Genomic DNA, 26011 nt, shown 5'->3' with positions numbered 1-26011 from the left:
GGGTGCAGTCCATTATTTGTTTGTATATTTCTGTCTCCATTGTTGCATTTTTGATTGATTCTATGTGGATCCAATGTCAAGACTTGCCCTTAGCGTCACAGGTTTATCACTGTATTAGTGACACAGCTTAGGTGCTAATTGTATCTTATGAAAGCTGATCAACTGTAGATGTCCCTTAAATGTATTCCCTCCGGCTGTCTAATGAGCACACGTGTCAGTGCAGAAACAGAACCTTGGGACTACATTATTAACTCCATCATCTCTTAGAAGCAGAAAATTGTGTTATGCGTATGGCGTTTTAAACCTGCTTCCAATGGTCCAATATTTTCTGATCCTTTGAACATTATTCTAGAGGGGCTTTTGGGACCAACCCGTTAGTTTGATTTGCCAGCAGCATCATTCGAGTGCAGATAAGTATTTGAAATGTAATGTTAAAGTGAGCAGTGCATAATTAGTGGATGGAGACCATGCTCATTAATTACCCGGACCATTAGCACAAGTAGGTCCACACATTAGACAGCTGATGACATCGCTGGAAACAGTATGGTCCTAATTTAGGGTGAATCTAAATCTCTGTGAAACTTAATCTGGGTTTATACACTCCATCTGCTGAGCCAAGTGAGATGTGGGTCGGATAACATAATTCTTGATTTCCATGACATTCCTAAAATGGTAAAATGGGAGGGAGTCAGGTGGCTGAGCGGGTAGAGCATCGGGCTAGTAATCTGAAGGTTGCCAGTTCGATTCCTGGCCGGTGCACATGACGTTGCACATCACCCTACTTGCCTCGTGGAGAATGTCCCTGTACTTACTGTAAGTCGCTCTGGATAAGAGCGTCTGCTAAATGACAAAATATAAATAAAGTATTTTCTATGACTCAGAAGGAAAGGTCTTGTTTTCCTTCATTATTGTTAGACTGATCCAAGGCCTTGTCTGTATGTGGGTGAAAGCTACCATCTCTGTCTGTGATTTTGAAAGACAGAATGTGTGTGTAGAACAGACAGAATGTGTGTGCTGCATGGATTTGTGTGTGTATTTGTGTGTGTGTGTGTTTGTGTTCCATGTGTTTGTGCCATGAATGTTCCATTGCGTGTGAGGGTCAAATCATTGAACTGCTACCCATCAGGAGGGCGGTGATTGGATTCTACAGTAGGGGAGCTTCTTTCCATGGCCTGTTAGACAAACCAATAAAGCCTTCCTTAGGACATTGGCTCACTGTGAAGTCTTCACACTCAAGAGTGCAAAGTAATGATGGCGGTGATTACATTTTACGGCACGCGTTGAAGAGGAAAAGATTATTAAAAATAGTTGGGCATGGATAAAAAGAAGTATATCAAAATTGCTGTGTCAGGAAAGGGTAACACCCATAGAAGATATGGTTTGGAGCTAAATTTAAATGATGAGCTAGCTGGCAGTAAAACTTTTACGAATAAAAGTGTCCAACCTCTGACCTCATGGTGGAGCCCTTTGGTAGATTCTCAGACTTTTTATGAGCATTGGACCTAAAGTTCAATCTGCTTGGCAAAGAGAACTTTCTCCGGACGGCTGCCTTATATTCCAGCCATTTCTCAGAACACTCTGTTAAAGAACATTCCTGGATCAGCCCTCGGGGAGGACCACGGACATAAATCCTAAGCTCCAAGTTAACCACGCCCTGGCCTCAGCACCAGCCCCATATCTTCATTACCCTCTGGTCTGCGTCTGAACCAACTACATTACATGTCCTTCACATATGTTCAGAAGAACATTGTTAGCCTTTTGCCCCCCTAAACCACTAGAGCGGATATGCTCTTTATTATCACTTTGCCCTGCTTGGAACCTGAGAGTTTCAGCTCCATTTCTTTTCTCCTCACCCCTCGCCTCGCTTCTCTCTCCCTCTCACTTTTTTTTATTGGTAATGATCAATGTTCCGTGCTTCGCAGGAGAGCAGCGATGAGGTCAGATATGTCTGCAGTTAACCTCAGGATAGGCCTTGCAGTCTGTCAACGTCCCTTCACCACACACGACTGATGTGTCGTTAAGGATTTTCACTTGCACGCTCACACACACACACACACACACACACAGGAGAGAAACATGAGGAAAGCTTAACAAGGATCTCACTCGTGTGTGATTCCAGCAGCCTTCAACCTCCTGGCTCTCTGTGAAAGCTATAGTGACCGTGCACTTAAACAAAAGAGAACACACAAACTGATCCTCATACATCAGGCACAGGGACTTGAGTCAAACATTTATACACACGCACACACACACGCACACGCACACACACACACACACACACACACACGCACACGCACACAGTGGCTCTGTAAGACAATGTGTTGCCATTTGGGAACCTGCAAGACAGCAGGCTGTACATCTTGAAGAGCTACAAGGTTGTTTATGTTGTTCATGGCATTCTGTCATCACCTAGTATGTCTCCTCACTAATGCCTAAATGATTAAGCAGGCATGAAAAGACTGCATTATTCATCAAAGCCACTGTGGGAGGTGACACACATGCACACACATCACATCCCTCCAACAAAGACCAAATTCTATCATAAATTCCCACTATTCAAACAAACCAGCCACTTGGAAACCTTCACACTGCGCTGATTGGAATCTGGAAATGTAGCGGAATGTTCTCTGTCGTGAGTTGAATTTAGATTTGAGGGCTGCTGCGTGGTGGGTTTGACACATCTTCCAGATAACTGCTGTGTGTCTTTGATTGTAAGAGGGCCAGGAGTCCGATCAATAACTACACACAATCTGTATGGTCTCCTTTTTAAGGAGTGAAAGAACCTCACCGCCACCCCATCTCCAACCAACCACCTTCCAAGTCATTTCAGAGACATTATCACCCGATATAACGGCACAAGGGCACCATAGTCTACAAATGGAGCTGGAAACTTTCTTCCAGTGAAGTTGTTTTCAGTTGCACCTCTCTGACCCGCAGCCTTGGCATTTCCAATGCCACGGTCCACGGACTGAGTCACAATACACACTGGGGAGTAAGGCTGGTTCAATATGTAGCCATGTAGTGGTGGTGTAGGGCGGGGGGGGAGGGGGGGCTAGCTATGATGATGCTTACCCCCCTCTGGTACCTCCCAGCAGTCCTTTACCCCTCCGTGTCAGATTTACCACCATCAGACGAAAGCAAGGTTTCCTCCTCTGACCAAATCCCCAGGAAGCTTCTTTCCATGTTGAGGAGTCTAAAAAAGTGTGTTTGTATCAGGTTGAAATAAACATGAAGATCGACTTGAGTGTTGGAGTGGAGCCCCAGTCTCAGCCAAGACCAGCTAGTGTCTGATAGCAACGTATTGATTCATCCTCCCCTTGCCTTTCACTGCAGCTGTACTGTACCTCAACCTGCTTGTCAAAGCCCAGGTACCTTAGTGGAAGAAGCTTCCATACTCACTAGGGACTGCTGCAGGTCTGAATGAAGGAAGACTAATTGGAGGTGACTTGAATGTTTTATTCATACAGGTGATCTCATTGAGATTCTATGTGAGAGAAACGCAGAAAGAAATGGACTCAGGTGAGGAATATTTACCATATGTTGTGCAGCGTTGAGTCTGTTTATATGTCTTTGGCCTTATTGAAGTGGATTTCCATATGCCGAAAGCTACCAGACCATATCACCTCAACTGAGCTGAAGTCACGTCCAACAGTGTATATTACCTTCAACCTACCACTCCATTCTTCAATGTCACCCTGGAACCATGACACACTGAAACCGCAAATTCACAATCTTATATCTTCCAGTACGAACTGGCTTGAATGACTGATCGGCTTGCTGTGCTAGCAGAGCTATTGCATTGCACTGCGCACACACCATGCTGACACACACACGGTCTCTTTCTCTCTGCCCCCCCCCCCCCCCCTTTCTATTTCTCTCTCGCTCTCTCTCTCTTTCTCTTTCGCTCTCTCTCAGAAATGTGTGATAAGAGCCAGAGTGTTCTGGTAGAGAGCTAGCTCATTGGTGTGCAGGCCATACCCAGCTCTGCCCATTCTCCCACAGCTCCAGTAAACACACACACACACAGAGCCCCATTGTGTCCTGGGGAAAAAAGCTAATCACTCGGTTTCAAACGGGATCACTCCAGAACTCACTCACTCACTCCAGTTGAAATGGACAAGGCTTGTTAAAACCCCCAGTTTGCTGACCTCCTCTTCCATTCTTAAAATAATGTGAGGCTCACTAAATACACGTGGGCTTCACTTACATCACTTTTCTAGTGGTGAGCTAGCTTGTGGAAAGCCTAAAATATACTATGATTAAATGCTTGTTGTTTTCTGTAATGGAAGTTGCTAATTTATCAAAGCTAAACCTTTGATTAAGTGTAGTTGTTTTAGACCCATTTGTAGACCAAAGTCACCACTTTTAATTTAGACATAAATGACTTAATGATTTCAAAAATAAAAACACCCACTTGTATTGTACATGGTTGCATGCACATTGTATTATACGATGCATGTGAAAACTCCCAACCTTTCAGAATATGTGCTTTCAAGGGCAGACAGCAAACAGTCAGTACCATGGACAGCGACATAGCAGTGGAAACAAGACAAAAGATGGAGGAGTGCATTCACCTGTAGATCCTCAGAGTTTAGCCAGAATGATTTTGTTGGACCCTTTCCAAAATCAACATTTTAAACCATATGAAAGGCAATTTGGCGTCAAATATTTACTCAAAAATATATTCAGAAGTAATTTTCAACTTTCGTGTTCAAATATGAGATTAAAGCTAATGAGTTAGATCAGGTATGTCAAATGAGGGCTTTTTCTTATTTTATGTAAAAAATATATATATTTTGGGCGAAAGAGTAAACAGTGAGGCATTCTTGTGTTATTCCTCCGAGGGAACATGTAACATTTAAAACATTAGTTGATTAAAATGGACATCCATCCATCATTTAGCCAAAGGGGCTTGAGAGAGAAAAAATCCCTATCAATATACCACACAACAGAGTCCATCAGAGAGAGAGAGGTGTCGCTCCCACCACTCCTCGCATACATTTGTGTGCCTCTCTCTCTTGCGCAAGCTCTCTCTTCCTTCCTTTCTTTCTCTCTCCCTCTCTCTCTCTTTCACACACACAGACACACTAATGATCTCAATAACACTGACCTCAAGTTCAGACTTGACAAAGTGCTTAAATGAAAATTTAATGGCGCTTATGGCGCATTGTATTGCTCATCTATAGCATACAATGTTATGCAGTCCTCTATATTTTACATCTTCAAAGATACGTTTATTCAAAACATGATTCTCTATAACCATAAATATCATATCCTCTTCATATCTGTTTAATGTAATGGACACATAATTGGACCAATAATTCTATTTTACATAAAGATTCTTAAAATACATCACTTATAAAAAATTCCATTTGCAGAAAGCAACGATAAAATACTCAAGAGTGCAAAGGCACTTCAGGATTAAATGGGTCTCAGAGTGGACAGAGCCATGAACGTGTTTCACACTCACCATCAACAGGCTATTATGTACAGGAATGTCGATTCAATGTGTTCACGTCTGCTCATCTACAAAGGATATTTGTCTCCACACAGAAAATAAAATATAGAATATAAAATGCACAAAGCTGTTTTATACATAGTCTTGCAATACCTGCTACAGTCTTATTTGTTTCAAGTCAAGTAGAAGAAAATAATTTAAACCTTCAGGAAAATCACATGGACTGCATATACATTTACTCCTTTATACAGCTTAAAAATAAACAGGAGAAAGGCTTAAGTTGCTTTGTTTTCACTTGTCAATGTGGAGTACATAGATAGATACATATCAATGTGGTAGTAGTTGGGCCATATCTTACAACTGACTCATTGCAGTTTGTTTCTCCAGAACTTCGAGGTAGTCTGGTTCTGTTTTTAGTTTTCCGGGAAGCAGAGGGTGCTCATTTTTTGATTGTTCAGCGTAATATTTTCTCGGAGTCCCATAGAGAACGGTTTTATTTAACCTGTCCTGGTTGTGTCGTCTCACCGACTCGTAAGGGGGAACGAATGGTCTTTTAGGTAAAGTGCAAAAAGTGTAGTTCAGAGCTCCCGCTGTCGGCAGGTCCTTGGCTCTCTCTGCAATGTTCTGATAAAGCAGCTCGGGCTCTCGATTGCCACACGACTGTTTGTCCGTAAAGTCCACTGTGCTTATGGTGAACGCCCCGGGGCTGCGAGACAGCTCCTGCTTCTTGGGGTTCATGGTGCTGAAGCTCAGCTCCTTCAGGTTCCTGTAGTAGGCCACCTGCTCGCTGTCCTTCTGCATGTAAATGGGATTCTGGCACATCTGCCCGACAGGAGGAGGGATGTAGTTGTACACATGGGTCTCGGCTTTGTCCGTGGTGGGCTCGCTGTTGTAGGAGCCGTACTGCACCTGGAAGGAGTTGAGATCGAGGTTGTTGGCGCTGGTCGGGACGCTCTCCACCCCCTTGCGACGCTTGAGTACGAACACGAACAGGCCGGCCCCGAAGCAGACGGACAGGATGAAGACCACGAGCAGCCCCAGGATGAGCACCGATAGAGGCACCTCGGGGTGCAACTCTGGGACCTCCTCGTCTGCCGGGGTGACCGAGGAGGAGGGGGTGGAGTCGGTGCTGGGGCTGACCGTCGGGGCCTTGGTCACCGTGACCTCGTTAGGCTCGGGGCAGATGGCGTCGTTGCGCAGGGACCTGAGCAGCCGCCCGGCGTGTTTGGAGGGCGAGTCGCACGTGATCTCGTTGACCACCACGCTCGTGCTGGACAGCTCCATCCAGTTCTTCAGGGCCACGATGTTGCACGTGCAGTCCCAGGGGTTCTCCTGCAGGTCGATCTGGATGAAGGCAGAGAGCTGGTCCAGCACCCCGCGCACGGGCAGGTGGGAGAAGTGGTTGTTCCTCAGGTTGAGCCTGGTCAGCATCGTACCACCAAACACATTATCGGGGAGGGACCTCAACAGATTGTTATTCAGGAACAGCAGCTGCAGGTTGTGGAGCGAGTTAAAAGTCTGTGGTAGTATGTCCTTAATGACGTTGTATTCCAGGTATAAGTACTGCAGGCTCTGCAGCCCCACAAATAGGGATTGAGAGAGACTCTCTATATAATTGCCATTAAGGTAAAGTCTCCTCAGATTAGCCAGATTTTCAAAAGCCCCGTCTTGGATAACTGCGATTCTGTTATTCCCTAAATGGAGCAGCTCGAGCGAGCTGTATTCTGCCAGATCAGTCCTATATATGGTCTGTAAGTAATTACCTGTTAAGTGTAGCTTCTTTGGATACGAGGGCTTGGGATTCAGTTCAGTAATGTTGTGTAATTTCCGCTCCTGGCAGTTGATGTTTAATCCACTATCTGGGTTCTGAGAGGTGCAGACACATATGCTGGGGCAGGTCATGGGGACAGGCGATCTCGTCTGGTAAACCATTATGGGCCCAAAAACATGTTTGTTTTTATTGGATGTTACGCGGGGGGTTGGGTGGTGTCTCATCTTAGGGGGGCGGGAGGACTTGGGGGCCCGGGTAGGGGTGATGCCGGGGTGAAGGGTAGGGGAGAGGCCCTGATATTGAGAGTCGGAGGGTGGCTGCATTGCACGGTGACTGGAATCTCCAGCGTTTCTCCGGGGGCACAGATCCTGCTTGATTAGTTGCGTAATGTCCTTTCCATGAAGCCTGAAGGGGGTTTCACATACAATGTCTCCTACGTAGACTGAGATTGTGTCCAGCCACGCTTTCAAAGGGATCAGATCACAAGTGCAATTCCACGGGTTCTCCTCCAGCTGAATCTCCATAATACCACCTATGTGCTCTAGCACACCAGCAAAAGGCAGAGTCTTTAGTCTGTTACCCCGTAAATCCAAATGCGTCAACAGAACGAAGCGGAACACATTGTTAGGGAGAGAGAGCAGAAGGTTGTCGTTTAGAATTAGGACTTTGAGTTTATTCAGTTTGCTGAATGCACCTGCCTCTATGGCACTGATGTAATTATAATCTGCCTGTAAATACTCTAAACTCTCCAAACCGGCAAACGTTTCTTCCTTGATAATCTCCAAATTATTGTTGTTGAGATGAAGTCGTTTTAAAAAACGCAGTCCGTTAAAAGCTCCTGTTTTAATTTCCTGTAACCCGTTATTGCCCAGATGAAGAGACGTGACATTTCCATAATTTACAAATTCGTTGGCATTCAGTCTGGAAAGGAAGTTGCCGTTGAGAAAGAGTTGACAAATTTTGTTTTGAGGAGGTTGAAATTGACTAACCGTTGTAAATCCTTTATTTTCACAATTAATGTTCAATACATTCTCCTTTTCCTCGCAAGCGCAACGATTCTTGCAGATATCTTTCGAAGTTTTGCGGCTCTCCGTCTTCGATGAGAAACTGGTCACCGTTAAAACGCTGAGCAACAAAACGCTGTTCAGCATTTTTACAACAATGTTGCTGAAATATCCAGCATCAACGTTGCATGAGCCTTGGAGTGGAGAATTTCACCGTGGGGCGTGCAAGCCACATTAACACACTGTTGGGTGTTAAAACGGGACCAGAGCGCACAAACGCGCAAAACTCTCCATTGACCTTCGTTATGATCCAGAAGGCAATTTAACACAGGAATCAATCACCAGGTCTTGGATGGGCACATTTTCTACTAAGTGGATAGGTGCTTCGCAAAATACTGCAATCCCTGGTAATACGCCTGAACATTCATGCAGCACTGGCAAGCATATCCGTAGAAGCACAATCAGAAACAGCCGGTTACTCACTGAGCGACGGAGATTGCAGGCTACACTCGCCCCTCGCCTTTTCCCCACGAAACAGCATCCTTTACGATTTAAGACTCACTTTAGGACCAAAATAAAATACAGGCAGCATAGTGCACGTAGTTTCGCTTCAGTTTTCTCAACGGAAACAGTGCGAGGACTAACTCCTGAGACAGACCGAATACTGAAATCAAGCTGAGGCATTCTCCGCTCGCGCATCCGCTCCCACTGAGAGGGGTGCGTGCGCCTCAGAATCTCTGCTTTGCTTCCTCCCACATTCAAGGCATGGGACTCCTACGTCACTTGAATCGCCGTTATATCAAATGAAGGGAAAAGTATGATTGTCAGTAGTGTTGTAATAGTTTGTAGCCACACAAAGACACTCACCAGTCCTCCCTATAGGACTAAGTGAACCCAAATGGTAGACAAGGGACCAACTTGTGCTGTTCAGGAAACTGTGTTAACTACCTGCTCAACCTTATGAGAAATAGGAGATGACTAATGCTGCAGAGGTGGGTGAGTATGTGGAGTAAATATATGCTCTTGTAGTGGTAGCAGAGGCAGTTTGGAACCTGCATTATTGAACCTGCATCTTTGATGGGACATCGGTTTCTATATCATTAAACCCCCACATGGTGTTGCAGATTCCCCTCTCCACCAACACAACCACCAAAAAGAAACACAAAATATAACTGTTACTTGCTCTGTGCAAAGTAATGCAGTTCAAAAGATTGGGGACCGAGTATACACAGTCCTGGAAAAACACAGTCGAGAGAGGGACGTTTCTGTGGTTGTTACAGATCCTGCCACTAGGAGGTGGAATAAGCACCTGTCAAGATTTTTCTCAAGCTCATGCGGCACCAATGATTTACAGTTTAGTCGCAAGGGCTCACTCTCGCGCTCACACACACACACACACACACACACACACACACACACACACACACACACACACACACACACTCATTCACAGTCTGTTGGCTATCCAAAGTGTTGCTACCAGGTAGTATTTGATTTGTTCACAGCTTGGTCTTTTTGGTCAACACTACAGCAGTGAGGTCATGCTTCTGAGTTTTTAGTGACTATTTCATAGTAGGATTAGACTACACAGCTTTTCACACGTTCATGCAGTATGTACAGTTCTGTCTGTTTGATGACTTAGCATAAGTATAGATTATAATTATTTGGATAATAACAGTGATGATGGTGATTACAGTTGTTATAGTCAGATGGCTTGATAAGTGCCAGGCAGGACAGAAATGTCTAAAAGCTCACAGCTGCTATCAAGATGGATGGGTAAATATTTGTGAGGGCATCACTTGACAGCAAATTTGTCAAGTCAATTACAGGGCATCAAACAAATACAGTGTCTGTGTGTGTGCCTGTGTGTGTTTATGTGTGAGCATGTCTCCATGTGTTTGTTTATGAGAGTGTGTGCACACTTGCACTACAAATGGGACAACCCTCTTTCTCTGGTGAATTACTGGAGTACTTTTCCACTGAGCTAATTCTTTGTCGTTAAACGTACAACGTTAACACCAGTTGGCAGGAATCACAGCAAAGACAAGGCATCCCACAAGCAGAGTTCATCGAACCACCCCCCAAAAAAGCAAAATCAAAGGAAACTGTTATTATGGCACACTGCCTTTTGACATTTTCCCTCAGAGACAATGCTGCTATGTGGCTGGTGCAGATTTTAAGTGTCACAGTACCACAATCTGTTTGATGGGGGTTAAGGGTGATGGTGTATCTTCCTGATTGTAGTTCCAAGTCTCTTCTCATTTAATATACGGCCACTGACAGGGTGAATTACCCTCAGAAAAGATACAGTATTTGTTAGGAGTTTGACAGCAAACAAATTCAGGCTGAAGGGCACATACATGAGTTAAGAGATAAAAACAGGAAGTTATCAGTCGCTTGTTGACTCTGCGGAGATAAAATGTCACTTCTGACACAGCAGAAGATAGGAGATTCATGTACAGCTTCGTTGTGGATGTCCTGATGTGGAGCACTTTGTCTGTTTGAACAAGCTAATGGGTTGTTCTTAATCCTGGAGAATCCTGCTGTATCCATGTGGACTTGTCCCTAGTTTGTCTTTGTGAATACAAAACAAACAAAGATAATGTAATAGCTTTCGTAAAACTTCAGTACATTGTAATAGGCATGCTGCAAATCTGTTGGCACAACCTTAGACTGACGTTGGATTCTTGAGTAACCAAACCAAAACATATTTTTAACTAGCAAGTCCAACAAGTCCAATTTCTAATGTATGTACTATTTGTGTTGTCATACAACCTCTCATATTACTTGTTATAATGCAATACATGTGTCCAACTGTGAATTGTATAATTAATTTAAACAGTTTCACAGAAGTACTGGTTTGACAATTTCACACATTTAAAAGGAAGTTGTACAAAATGTAGGGAATGGATGTCAGTATAACCGTCCTACCCCTGACTTGTGCCTTCTAGATAAATGTCTGTAATTGTAATTATTAAAATGCAAACAGATTATCTATATCTAATTGAATTATTTGAATTTAACTGGATCATATTCGTGACCACTGGCATTTCATGGGTGCTCTTTTTTTGGATGCAGCCTCAACTGGGGCCCCAAAGAAAATAAACTCAGATTCATATATGTATTATATATATCTTCTGACTCACCACTGGAATCTTGAGACCTCGAGACTTTGGATAAATTACTGAGTGGCAAAATAGCATTAGATTTGTACACATTGTATCATCCATAGGCCATGAGACACACTTTTGTCAAGCTACTCAGTAAAGTTGTAAACTTTCTGACAGTTCCAATGTTTTTGAGGTCAGAACCTGGCAGACTTAGTAAATGCCTTCCCTCTGTGTCTTGACAGAGGGAGTTGACATCTATGGTCTATCAGTGCAACTTAAAGAAAGTAAGCCTGGTCTCTGATACTCCTTCAAACCATCCCTGGGGGTCATTTTAAGTGTCACTTTGTGTGTCTGTGTGTGTCTGTGTATGTGTGTGAGAGACAGAAAGCGAATGAGAGAGTTAGAGAGAACAAGAGAGTAATAGAGAAAGAAAGAACGGGTGCTTTCGGAATGTGTGTTTGTACGTGACATTTGCATCCTTTGACAATGTCCTCTTCAACTATAACTTCTGAGGTCCCACGCTCCCCACACAGTGATGAATAGTGTCACCGTAGTCTGCAGAAGTGCTGACCTGAACTCAAGTTGCTGTGAACGATTTCCCGTTGGAAGCTGCAGGCACTGAGTGATGGATCGAGAGGCGGTTCGGACACATCAATCTGTTCCTCCTAGTTCTGGGGTTTGGGATTTAGTATTTTTTGAGATTTTCTGTTAGTTTTTTAGTCAGGTGTCAGTTTTTTTTTACTGGGCCAATGGACATCCATGTCTTTTCTTTCCCTCTCCTTCTGTTCTCAATCAGTTCTCTTCTTTGTTCTCTACATCTGTCTCTGTCTCTGTACCTACATGTGTACTTTCTCTGTATGCCTACCTATTTTGCTTTCTCTTGCTCTGTCTCTCTCTCTTTCTCTGTCTCTTTGTCTCTGTCTCTTTCTAAGTAATCTGGGCTGAAAACATATGCTAAAAGTACAGCTTTCATAGCCAGGGATTGGTGTGGTCTTTGAACAGGAGAGAGACATAAAGATAGTGAGACAGATTTTCAGAACACTAAGTTGATTTCCTTTCCCCCTAGCTTTGAGCAATCTAATAGAACTATCTCAAGAGGGTGGTCTGTAGCCCATAAATGTTTCTATCTTACCGCCTGGACTAAAAAAGAAATCATTACTATAAATTAACTCAGAAGAAGCAAACCTTTAAGAGAGATTAGGTGTCTGTGTGATTGAGAAGATTGTTAGCGAGTAATAACGTCCCCTTCAATTTAAAAAGGCCACCTGATACTCACTACTTAAATTATTGTGTCCCTATGTTTTTCAATCTGTGCTAGAATACGGTTTCTTTAAAACAGGATGAAAAGACCAATGGGCCTGTCCTCTTCACCACTGATCCCAAACAGATATTTTAGCGTAATAATGCTAATAGGAGGGTGGGTGAAATTGAAAATTGATCTCCAAGCTCCAAAACAGCAATGAGATTGTATAGCTTTTACAAGCTTTTAATAGTCTTAAAAAGATTATAACATGGTGAACAATGAGCATGTTCTTTTCAAGAACTGTATATAAGCCATGGGACTTTAGTTGGACTTTCCTCTTTTCTACAATATGTTAGTAACTTTGTCCAAACTGCGGTTGGTCAGACAGTATATTGTTTAAGTAAAATTGATCAACTACCATAGATGACTGCTCTCAAAGCCTATTTATCTTTCATCCAAATACCCATTTGAGATAATGCTACTGTAGGAATTGTCAACAGCTTGGTCTTAATAGAAGGCTGAACATGTGATATAATTCATTTAAGGGTGAAGCAGGAAGTAAACATAGACTGTCTCTAATCTTCTTTAGGTGTTTGAATGACCCGTTTTTGGGGTCAAGGCAACGCTCCTGATGAATTTCCATGATAAAAAATGTCATATTTCCTTCATAATATGTTGGGTTGACCCTGTCTCTCTCTTTGCTGCTATGTTTCTCTGCTGCTGTCTGAGGTCAATGCTCCCCACTGCAGGAAGGATTGGCCCTTGATGAAAATGGTTCAGGCAGTCTATGGATTTCCATGGATGTGGATGTGTCTGGGAATGTGTTTCTGCTTGCGTGCATGTAGGTGTGTGAAATGCAGGTGTGTGTGTTTGTGTAGATCATGTGTTCGACCTACTGTGTCCCTTCTACCATGAGTGCTAGGCAGCACATTCTGACCCCTGCCATGATAGAACGTGTGGCCATGATAGAACGTGTGTCAGTCTTAGCTTGAAAGCTTTCCCCCCCCCAAAAAAAATGATACACACACACACACTGAGACAGAGTAAGAGAGAGACAAGAGAACCCAATGGCATGACCCTCTTCAGCTCTGTGTAGTCAACCAGCAGAAAGCTCAGCCACCTGCAGTAGGTAACTTTCACCTCTCTGTGTCCTCTGGTGAATGCCATAGGTTACCCTATATTAAGTCAACTTGTTTCATCACTCTTCTTTGTTTTTCCAAGGAGAGCAATACAACACAAATGGTTCAGGGCGAGAATTTACTACTCACTTCCCCTCTTCAACCTGCAGGTATCTCCAGTTACCTAAGATTTGTGGTACATCAATGACTTTTCGAACCGTATTCTAAAAGGATTATTCTTCTGTTTATGGCTGTGATTGGGAATTGGTTTTTAGGTGGTGGGGGTACATCTTGGGTTGGGCTGTGATAGCTGACCAGCTAACAGTGTCTGCACAGAACCTGTGGTGAGAATAGCTGCTGTGTTGCTCCTGAGGGACTGGGCTGTGGGAGTGTGCTGTTAGTAATGAAACCGTAGGATGCTGGGGGAATGCTTCTTCTAGTGGAGAAGCAATCGATTCCAGGCGTGTAGCCCTTTTGTGAGCCATGGTGTGCGGCGCACTGAGCTGAATGGCCCACTCTCTCCTCTCTTCGTCAGAGAGGAGAAGAAGGGATTCTTTATATAGTTGTCTTGCTTAAGGTCCTCATGAGGGATGAGTTCATTACGAGCAACTTTCTTCAAGGAACAAAAGACTGAGAAGCCCCTGAAGTGCCTCTTTTGGTGCACATCAAAGTAACGTGTTTGGATGATCACTTTCTGCTAAAATTAGGTGTTGGTTAAAACTCTTACCCAATTCCTTTTTGAGAGTTTCACATGTTGATACAAGAAACAAAACTGTATCTTGTAAAACCATAGACCACAACGCTAAGTTATAAAAAAAAAAAATAGTGGTTATAGGAAAAATGTCGTGGTTGTGCTCCTGTTGTGTCACTGACTTGGTACCTCTACTTCTTCAACTTCATTCCTCCTTTTTCTTACTTTACCTTTCTTGCACATTCTTTTCATCTTTTTCTTCTCTGTGTCTCTCTCCCCTCTCTCCTCTCTTCCTCTTTTCTTGTAGTGTGGTTTGTAATTCCAACCCATTCCCAACTCCTTTCTATGCATAGCCTCCATTCACTCTGTGGTTTGTCATGTACCCTGTTTACAGTCCGGAGCGTGTGTTCATTGAGGCGCAGGGCAAATGAAGGCCTATCTCAGCCCAGCAGCCATGGACTCAACAGCCCTCTTTAATGGACCACAGAAGTGAATTAAACACAAGTATTGCTGTTTATGCATTCTCTGACAGTCCCTTCAAACACGGGACAGTAAAGTCCTCCCGTCAGTACATTCTGCTTTGAATTAAGACTGTGAATAAGCAGAGTGCAACATGACACGACTCCGTTCCACGTCGCTGATTGGCTGATGTTGAAAACTCCGGCAGAGTTTAAGACACCACTAGGTCTTTTTCAGACATCCCCTCTTGTTCACAAAGAGCTGGCCCCCAGCTCAACTCTTTATTATTCTGTGTATTAGGATCATCAAGGATCTTCACAAGCACATTTCATCAATGTGAATATTTATTATACTGTAAGAGAAAGACATGCACTAATTAAACATTTCCACAGAGCACTAAATGTCTGATAAATACATTCACTTTATGCAGAATAGTTATGAAGCTTCAAAATGTGGACCAGCATGCAGAACAGCCAAGAACTGATCTAAAGAAATAATATTTTTCACACTAATTTGGGGTTGGTTTCTAGGACACAGACTGGACTTAAAAAGCAAATCATTTGAGGTATCTGGTTGATTAACAGTTAATGTAATGTAACAGCCAACTGACATTCCAAGCCAAAGAGCCAAAGTATTCAGGCAATTCTAAAGGTTTTATGGTTTTGGTTGTTGGTTTTGAGTAGGTCCAGAGCCCCAAACAACGATGACCCCTCGGTTTCTGTAAAGGAGATAAAGGAAAGGAACGTACTAATGACCTCCACGTCATCTCAATAAAAACACCAGAACATTTTGTGATCATTTTTGGGGAAAATCCCTTGGGCTCTGGTTGGCTACCACAATGCAAAACCAATTAAATCAATTGGACATGCCAATGTTCTGCCCCCAAAAGGCAATAGGGGGTAATACAGAATGGCGGGCCAATCAGTTCTACCCCACCCACGGACTGTTCTCCATGACCATGTCTCAGCCTTGCTTGTTGGTTCCTCTTTTTCCTTCTGTCAGCGGGCTAGCTTATCCTACCTGGGACAGGGAAGGATTATGAACAGTGAGACCTGAAGGTTTGAATCTCTCCGCCTCTGCCTTACAACTCTAGATTCCACATACAGGAACAGGGACTCATGCACTGACAATACATGCATGCACGCAACAGACCCACAAATGCACTTACGACACATACACACACACACACATCCATACAAATACACAAGCTATTTTCCTGTAGATGCTAAGCCCCTCGCTACTGTTCTGCTACCTGTCATAGAGGAGAGCACTTTGCGTAATCGTCAGAGGCTCTTCCAAGAGGGCTAAATTGACTTCATAATCAAAAAGCCTTGCGTCTGGACTGAAGAAAGCTAGAATATGATGGGAGTTTTATTTGAAGATGAGAAGAAGCTGAGATGAGGACACTGCTTCTTTCTTTTTTCTTTTCTTTTTGTTGACAGTGTAGTGGAGGAGACCCACATCCTTGTGAACTAAAATGTTGAAATAATGTAAGTTGACATTTAGGACAAATATTTTAATAGTATTTTGGTCTCATCTGAGTTTCAAGGGGTCTTTATTTTTGTCATGGAAAAGTGTTTAATTAACAGGTCACACCACCCTAAAGCTTCCCTCAAGTGTGCTTAAGCTACACATCTTTCAAAGGCAACGAGAAGGATTTGAGGAACTCAAGGGTCCAAGGTCGGGCTTCAAAGGTTGAGGGAACCCCTTTGTAGCTTGACAGAAGACATATTGCTCTGAATCCAAAAGACATGGGGTTAAGCCCTCTATTGTCACAACACAGTTCACACACAAGAACACACACCCCCACATGCTCTCACACCTGTAGCAGTGAATGTTCACATTTATTGGTTTCCTGGGTGCACCTTTGTAAAAGAAAACACAATACGATGTATGTATTGTAATCAAGATGTTTGATCATCTCTTTCTATCCCGCCTCTTCTTGACTGTTTGAAGAATGGTAGCATTGGCAAAGATGGAAAAAAAAAGAAAGAAAATCAAATCTCAGTTGCTCAAGGTAGCAGCAGCTAAAATCGAAACATAATCGAGGTAATCCTCGTTCGACCCCCCTAAGTCGACCACCTTAATGTATTTCTGTCCAGGGTGATTGAATATGCCCCTTTTGATTTGGGTACCTTTCTGTATAGCCAAGTGGGTCTCTGTTGGAGTTGTTTTTGTCTCAAAATCTCTACTACTCTTCCACAATTCAAATAAAACTGAGACAGACATGAAGGAGAACTTGTTCTTCTGACAGGAAAACCGGACGACACAAGGCATCAGAGAAAGTGATGGAATTGCTTTGTCCAAATTCATTGGACGTACACATCATTGTAATGGAACAGAACAATAATAAACAACTTTTTATGCAAGGCACCACATACAATTTTCACGTGTTAGCTTCATGTTATTTCAGACCATTCTGTGAACATATATGGCTGACCAGCCTATGGCTGATGTTTTATTGCTTTCATGTACCAAGTCCTCCAGAGAAATGTATTATCAATATGTCCTTTCCTGCTCTGTTTCCGATCAATACCAGAATGCTTATTACTGAATATTCCTGTGGTGGTGGTCTGATGTGTACAGCATGCTGTTGGGTGTACTTTTTTGTGTGTTTGGCGTTTGTGTCACCATCACAACAGCAAAGACAAACTTAAGGTTATTATGTTGCTAGCTATGTCAACCTGCTGTTGTGATGGTGACACACACAACCACATGCAATTATATGCACACACACCTACATACTGCACACACATACACACAATCAGACTTACACAACACACACAGATAGGGATGTACTGTGTGTGCACCTGTCTGCGTGCAAAAGCATGATTCTTTCATTCATTGTTCAGTTTGACAGCGAGACATGCGAGGGAGCAGAAATGTTTTGGATTTGTTTACTGCATCTTTGTTTTCTTATCTCTGAAAACTAGCATATACTTTGAGACATAATATCCCCCTCTTGGTCCTTCAGATCCTGCAGTTAAAGTGAATGGGAGAAACGAGAGGCCTTAAGGCTTCCATATCAGTGGCGCCAGACAAACTATCTATCTGAAGCACAGACAACATTTTGCACAACGGAATTAAATATACTGAATGAATTGTCGTCTCAACCGTTCAGTATCTCAGTTCATGGAAATATATGTCTGGTTTCCGAGACTTGCATAGTGTCTTTACAGATAGTATGTATTGAATCAATTGCTTATAGCATCTCAAAATGCAATCTCCTTTGATGGAAAAACACCTTTATGATTGGAAGTAATTTGCTAAGCAATTACTGTCAAACAACAGAGCATTTTTATTCAAACTTTTATTCTCTACTTACATTCATGCATTTAGCAGACACTTTTATCCATGTCATGCATTTGATATGCAAGACTTGATCCACTCCCACGTGTGTTTGGAAAGAAATACTTTACACTTTTCTCATTCACAAGACAAGCCCCAAAATGCCTACAGGCTTTTTTTTTACAAACTAGACTTGATCTAAAGTGATCTTACAGTATCAGTTCTAAATCTTGAGGGGCCGTGCTGCTACATTACAATCCTGCCATCAGACTTCATGTTATTGGGAGCGTGTTTTACTGTTAAAGCCTGGAGTCCACAGTGAGATAATGTGCTGGTGTGATCTATAGTCATCTTTAAGCCTTGTAGTATAAGCACTTCATTCAGCTGGGGCTGAAAGTGAATATCTAGAAAAGTTAGAAAAATTAAACTTAGAAAATATACAATTTCAAAACGAATCCCATGTTTGCGCAATAATAGCCCAAAGATGTATCTCTGCTCATCAAAACTACTAGTTACTTCTACCATGACCATCATTTTCAAACCACATTTCTAAGATTGAGGTAAAAGTACACATTGCAACCCCCTACATGAAAACATGAGACTGAGGGCCTCATTTGCCGACAGGATTGCGCCCCTTTTCAGGCGTAAAATAGCCATTTCTACCGTCTTTTAATGGCGCGCTAATTAACACTAAAGGGCGGAGTAAGGCGCTGATTGACCAATGAGGATCTGGTTTGATAAATACCATGCAAAATGCGGAAATACACCGTGTGCTATTTGCGGTTGGGAAAGGTGAGGATTAAACTGTGGTCGCAATGTTAGTAAATGGGGCCCTGAGCCTTCAATTTGCAAAACATGAGACCCGAATAAACAGCATTGAAAACTATTTTTATATAATGATACATATTTTTCTTTCAGTAAGATTTTACTGTCATAAATGTTTGACGAATCCCAAATTCTATAATGACATTCACCAATGAGCGTGTTTGTTTTGTTTCAGCGTTTGGCAGGAGAAATCACTGTGCCAGGCGTGGTTGGCTAACAGGATTAATACCCCCATAATCTACTTGGAAGAACACACAAATATGATGTGCATCTCCTGTCAACAAATCCATGTTGATTTTTGAACTCAGTTATCTATTTTATTCTCCTGTACACGCTTTGAGGTCTATTTCCTACTCCCCAGAAGATAGAGTTAGATGGAAAACCTATCTGAGGATAAGAGTTAATGGAATTCCATTTATGAACGAAGAGGTTAAAGTGATAGGTTGCCAATTCTTCTTGCTTGCCAATCGCAAGAATGTCTTCCAAGTGGAGGATTGAATCCTACCCACCACTCATCTCATCCATCCTCTTACTGTATCTATTACATTTTCTAGTCACTCTCCGCTTTGTATAAAACTGGTGATATTATTTACTACCTGATCAAATGGTGAATTGAAAGCAACCCTTGTAATTTACCTACACACACACACACTCTGATAATGAGGATGCTACGAAAGGTATGATTTGGGGAATTTGTTATACCGGCAGAGGAAGGTCTGTTGGATGTGACTTTAGATGTTCAACAGCTAATGAAGTTTCATGTTATGGCTGAGATACCACAGTTTGAATTCCTGATTCATAGCCTGTCACAATCATTTACCTCTTCCACTGCCCCCATTCACCAAATTATAAACAAATACGCATGGCTAAACCACACCCACAGCCCAAATCTGACATAATAAGTAGATACTGTTAGTCAGACATTGTATTGCACATTTGTTTGTCTTGCGTTCAACAAATAACTATAACAAAGCCAGAAGCCTACTACCAACTCAACTACAGAAAAGGCTGTAGTATCAGATGGACATCTCCCTAACAATACCCCTAGAGATGAAAACTGGATATCCTGATTGGCATGTTGAGTGTAATCATCTGAGTGGAAAAAACAATAAATCTGATGTTTGACCGTGGTGAAATCTTCTTGGGTCTGTTCAGTATGGATCCAAAGTAAATCAATAATGCAAGAGGTGACACACATGGCCCCCATCACAGAGGGGAACAGTCTTGTCCCATCGGGGGAGTGTCCTTCACTGTGGCTGACACAGACCACATCAACATCGAGCTGGCAGCTAGGATGATTACACTGTAGAGGTAATATGATTGAATAGATTCAAGGGAGAATCTTGTAAGCAATTCTCTCAATTGTTCTGCTCAGGTATTCCTGAATTATCTGTAATGTGTTACCTAAGGAGAACACTAACTAACCACCAGCTCACACTACATAACAAATTGCCTACATCCGATGAACTCTGTGTGCACTAAATCAAGAGCACCACAAGGGTCGAATGCCATTTGCAAATTGTATTTGATGTCTAGCACCACACCGAACACAATGCTAACCTCCTGTGGTACATTCCTGTGGCTACCAGTGCAGTACCTGTATGACAGTCCCATTGCCTACAGTATATAGGGTATCCAGGTCTGTCTGCTCTGTGTAGTTAGACTAGCAGAGCGAGGTGATGAATGGGCTACAAGGACGGCATCTGGGATGGTCCAGGCTTTATAAATGAGCTCTGCAGTGCGGGAAAGGCTGATGATGACACAGCAGAAAACCAACACAGTCACAAAGTTGAAACCATAATCTATGAGAGATCCTGCTCTTCAATGGTGATTTACTGTGTGGTTTGGTGGGAGTTGGGGTAGGGAGGATGCAGCACTGAAGTCATGCAGCATTGACTAAATGTTGTTTTATTGTTTTTTTCACATTGCTATTTATTTTTGTGAAAATAACTGCAGTTTGTGTGTGTGTGCCCAGGTGCTGGTCAATTTGTCAGTGTGAATGAGAGTGTGACACATAATGAGGCTGGTTGGCTACCTATGACAACTGTGAATATTACTGCTCAACTGCATATGGTGACCATGGAAACCAGAGATTTTGGAGTGGTGGAAGAGGAATCGGGTGTACCAAACTAATGACAAGAAAATGAGATAAATGGATACCCTGAAATGTGACTACTTCTTTCGATCTTTCTGGAACTTTCCCTTTCTGTTGCAGAAGGTGTCATGTGGTCTACACATTTAATTATCCTTTAAGTGAAACTATTTTAAACCTGGACATTCACAACAAGATGGATGAAATATTGATTTCACTACTTTACTAAACCTTTTTCACCTATTACAAATAAAGAAGAGAAATCCTACGTCCACATAAAAGCCAGTAGCAGTCCACAGGAAAGTGAACAACTAGGAACAAGCCAGGACTTAATAATCTATTTTCAAATAAGAAGAAAATAAAGGGCATAAATTTAGTAAGAAAAAAACCCAAACGTAACTACAGTTTTTATATCTCTTTGGCTCTGCCGAAGGCATTATTCATTATGTGTTAGAAGGTCATTTCATCATGATATTCAACCCCTCTCTACTCTACTTAGACACTGTTTGTTTGGGACACATTTTAAGAAGAATGTTTTGATTCTCTAGCTTGATGAAGGGTACTGTGGCATTTCAGGAAGGTGTTTCCCCCCCGAAAAGAAGGGATTGAATATGTTTCTTTGATTAAACTGGGTTGAAAAGAACAAGGCCCTCGAGGCAAATACAGAATGAATTGCTAAACAATGTCCCAATTTACCCTCCCCTACACCTGCAATCACTACCAAGACTTTTTCAGAAATGGGTCACTATTGTTTGAGTCGTATTTTCTATCTCTGATGAAAAGAAAAAACAATGATGCTACTGACCCAGTTCTTCAGACGCAACATTATTGCTTGGAGTAATATACATATACAAGTAAAAAAATGCTTTGTGATGTATAAAGCCAAAGGCAGCCAGGTGACTCAACTGCAGATAGAAGTTACATCTGCCCATAGAGATGTATGCTTTAAGAAGAATTGATTGCTCAAAAATAGCTTATTTTAAGTAGTTGCTATATACAGTAGATGTCTGTTCTATTTCAAGAAATTGGTCAAAATTAAGATTGTATCTTTGAAAGCCATCACTTTCCCACAGGGTTTGAGTTCATGTTTGAAATATAAAACATGGCTGCTCATCAAACCACCTTTCTCTCACCTGAAAAATTCTGTCCCTAATGGAAAGGTTGTACACAGAATTAAAGTGGCTTTGCATAACAAACTTGCTAGCTGTTTAGCTTCAAAGAGATGAAATGTAGAAGAAAAGGTCATCTCAAAGTTGTCCATAAGGACATTGTTTGTCATCCTCCATGACAACCAAGGACAAATCTGTCCTTGATCTCCGCCATTACATTTTAAGTGTCAAGTGTAGAAATTCAGCCATTTCAGAAAGTGTGCATGTGTTAAAAACATACACGGTTCATGTTTAATATGTATTCATTAAAAAAGGCAAACAGAAATAAAATGTTACGTGAACTATGACGGTTTGACTGAATTTAAACAACTTTGTGGGTTTGACTAAACAAAAATGTATAATATTCATCCATAGCGGAAGTCAACGTTGTTTGCCTCTCACCATTCAATTGAATCAAGACCTCATTGTTATCATATAAAACCAGTATAATAAAGCTGTAGAGCAGAGCTTTGCAAAATACAGCCTATAAATACAAACTCTAGAGCTTGTATAGGTTCCCCAGTATATCTGGCTCTCTGCCAGTAGCTGTCATAAATCTGAGAATGTTCAGAGCTTGACAGGTATTGTGGATTTATTCCTGTTTCCTTTGGAGCAAGTTAGCTTCCTGAACATCAGGACTGTATGGCTGTATATAAACAGCTATAGACAACAACACTATGAGAATATCAGTAATTGTTTAGAATATATTATTGTAGACGTCTTATCTTCATACTTCAGCACTGTGCATAACCACATAAAACCCTCCTTTCAATGTACTTGCTGTTCATCTCCTAAAAAATACAGAGTTACAACAATCATTTTCTGGCCACACTTCACTGCAGCTTTGCATCATACTGTAGAAAGGGTGTTAGGAAATTCATACCATGCATTATAGACTGATGTCATGGTAATTCAGTCAGTTTGTATGAAATTCTTGTCAGTTTATTATTAGGTTCATTATTACCTGTCCTCATGCTACTCTCATAAAGGTTCTCAACTTTCTTTCCTCAGATGAGGGGCTGACATTAGACTCTAAGCTTCCCCATGGTTTCTGACCTTTCCCATTGACAAAGCCAGGCGACACAATTTGCAATACGGATAAGGATATTTCTTATCATATTCACCTCACACACAAACACGCACACACACACTCACAAAAGTCAATCAACACATATTTGCATTTCATTGGAGGGTCAGTGTTAGCCTGCAGAACAACCGCAGAATAGCTTCGCTCGCATCTTTCTCTGCGGCCATTACTGAACTACTCAAACTAGTGCACAACATTAACGTCATCGTTCTCAGCCACTCCCTCTGTTCGCTGATTGGACCTACAAAAAATGTGTTTCTGAAAACCGACTTCAAAGTCAAACTCCCAGACCTAGTACAGAAGCAAAATCCAAATTGAGTGGAAGTACGTAGGAGGACAGAGCCAGGCTAGGTCAGTGTACCATTGGGACAAATTCCATAAAGTAGTTCCACAAGTCTGTGGACACCTGTTCAGTGTACAGAGACTTGCTAGTCTCAAATCTTGGGGATACATTTATTAAACGATTCCTACTTTAACTGACTTCAATCTTTTTGGGAGGATTTTTATAAAGAGGCGACAAGAACATTAATAAGGCTGAACACTGTTGGACGATTACATGGCTCGCAAATGTTGTTAGAATTCATTCCGAAGGTTCCCACGCATTACTTTCGCATATTGTACAATGCAGGTCTACAACTTCCGGTAGCCAGCAGTTAAGTGAGTTCTCCACACAAACTTTTATGACAATTAACGATGTACATAGGATTCTATGTTGCTGCCATTCAAGGAAGAGGGATAGGGGGTTCAAATTGTACGTTTTGAGCAACACCGACAATTTCCAGGGTAATATTTATCTATTAGCTAGACTAGCTCTAGCTACTGCTAACGGATTTGCGCAGTAACGTTAGAGCTAGCTAGGCTAACTAGCTAACAATCTTTTGCTGCATTATAATGTACTCAGCTTGCTTGCTAGTCGTTAATGTTAACACATAAATAATCTGTCTGTCCTATTTGTTACCTCTTTTTACAACGTGTATTTACTGTAGCATTTTGCCGTCAAAGCGAACTGTTTTCCCCCCGTGCCGTGGTGTAACATACACGCGAAAGTGAACGGATGTGTTGTTGGGGAGGCTGCAAACATATTTGAAAGTGGACCGCGCACTACAACCATTTCTCACGCTCTCACGCAACACCTCGTATTTCTCTGGCATTTTTACCATCTCTCAAGCTGAGAATTATGACTTGTGTATCATTACTGTTAAAGTATTACTTGTCCCGCTGTAGCTATACAATTAGCCTAATAATGGAAGAGTCGCAGGCATACTGTGTGAAGCTAGTTAGAGGCCAAGAGCTGAAACGCACACAAGTGCTCTGCCAGCGCTTTTCTGCAAAACATTTTTTCTCAGAAAAAGCTTTTCTTTTCTCATTTCGAAAAATTGAAAGAATATCCTAACACAAACGCTATATGGAGACATCACACATGCCTGAAGTGGGTTGACGTTTTTCCAACATTTCAATCTGGACTTGATACTTTTGGCCATACATTGTCATTGTAGGTCCCTACATTGTCATTGTAGGTCCCTACTTGACAATGTCAGCAATTCCGGGCAATGGGCATCACCCCTGGAGAATATACATATTGTTATAATTAACCCTAATAAAGACTCAGCTCTTCTTGTCAGGTTCCTGTAATAAGTAAAGTAGCCTATGACTTCATGTGTCAAATTCAAGAAAAAGTGGAAGTGTTCTTTAAAACGTGACCCACTTAACTAGTGAAGAAGCACCAAGGACCATAATTGCAATTATTTAAACGGCTGCTTTATTATTCATAATTATCTGGCGCTGGTGAAGTGTCTCTTAGACACTCTACAGAGGAAGAACCGTGCGTCCCTATGGGGGAATGCTAACGCTTATTATTTCATATGTTGTTTCCTACACTCGTAATTAGCGGCTTTCTTTAATGAGTCCCGGCTTCGTCTCAACTCCCCATCCACCTAGGCTGGCTGGTGATGGGATGAGTATGGGTTTGATGTAGAGCAATGTTTGAGGACGGGTGACTCAAGTCCATTGTGAAAATGCTCTTGTTCAAAGATCGGGTGATGTTTTGGATCATAAAGATTTCCCTGGTGTCTTTGATGGTGTTTGTGTTGCACTGGAGTCACACATATGCTGACATCTTGGTATAGGCTTGGTATAGACACTATTTTAAATTGTAATTTTGTAAAGTGATACTTTTTAAATTTATTTAGTTATTTTTTAAATGTAGAACACCAACTTCTATGAGAACCACTCAGAAAGTGTAATGGACATCATTGGCACTGATGTATGTTCTCTGAAGCATGTACCCTATGCCTTGATAATAATTACTTAGATTAGGCCTCTTAAATATAGATAGGTTTCATAATGTGTTTTTACGACACATTACATTTGACATTCCACACTATGTGATCGTTGCTTTAAGAGGCTCTCAGCACGCAGGCTATACCGTTCAAATACTGAAGACTTCTCAGCCAGAGGTCCTCTGTGAAGTCTTCTTCAGTCTCTCACCATGAGCAGTAAATCTGGATTAACAGCTTTGTGACATGTTATATCCATGGGACTGCCTCTGCTTGCACTGCAACCACATGGCACCACTGAGACAGAGCAATGGCACGTATTTCATGAAACTAAATGTATATTTTTGGACAGCATACTACACAGTACCCACCAATTTGCACACAAATGAGTTAGTTCCAGACATCATAGGACATTCATACGGTCCATTTTGAGGTCAAAAC

The 26011-nt window shown here is 42.0% G+C and overlaps 1 protein-coding gene and 1 long non-coding RNA gene across 2 annotated transcripts in view; one reads left to right on the top strand and one right to left on the bottom strand.

The window, feature by feature from the left end:
• LOC146302188 (uncharacterized) overlaps window positions 1–26011 on the top strand; it is a 164113-nt gene that overhangs the window by 106656 nt on the left and 31446 nt on the right. The gene's annotated exons all lie outside the window — the stretch shown is intronic.
• slitrk2 (SLIT and NTRK-like family, member 2) lies at window positions 4395–8929 on the bottom strand. Its single transcript, XM_084710200.1, has one exon. The coding sequence runs from the start codon at window positions 8378–8380 to the stop codon at window positions 5813–5815; it is 2568 nt and encodes an 855-aa protein (XP_084566326.1). The 5' UTR covers window positions 8381–8929; the 3' UTR covers window positions 4395–5812.

Source organism: Hypomesus nipponensis, chromosome 1 (assembly GCF_054491055.1).
Source record: "Hypomesus nipponensis isolate SF chromosome 1, ASM5449105v1, whole genome shotgun sequence".
NCBI lineage: Eukaryota > Metazoa > Chordata > Actinopteri > Osmeriformes > Osmeridae > Hypomesus > Hypomesus nipponensis.
Note: the sequence above shows the minus strand (reverse complement) of the source record. Positions and strands in the feature narration are given on the sequence as shown.

Excerpts from the sequence above, each read along its gene's own strand:
- slitrk2 (XM_084710200.1), bottom strand. The coding sequence starts at position 8,380 with ATGCTGAACAGCGTTTTGTTGCTCAGCGTTTTAACGGTGACCAGTTTC.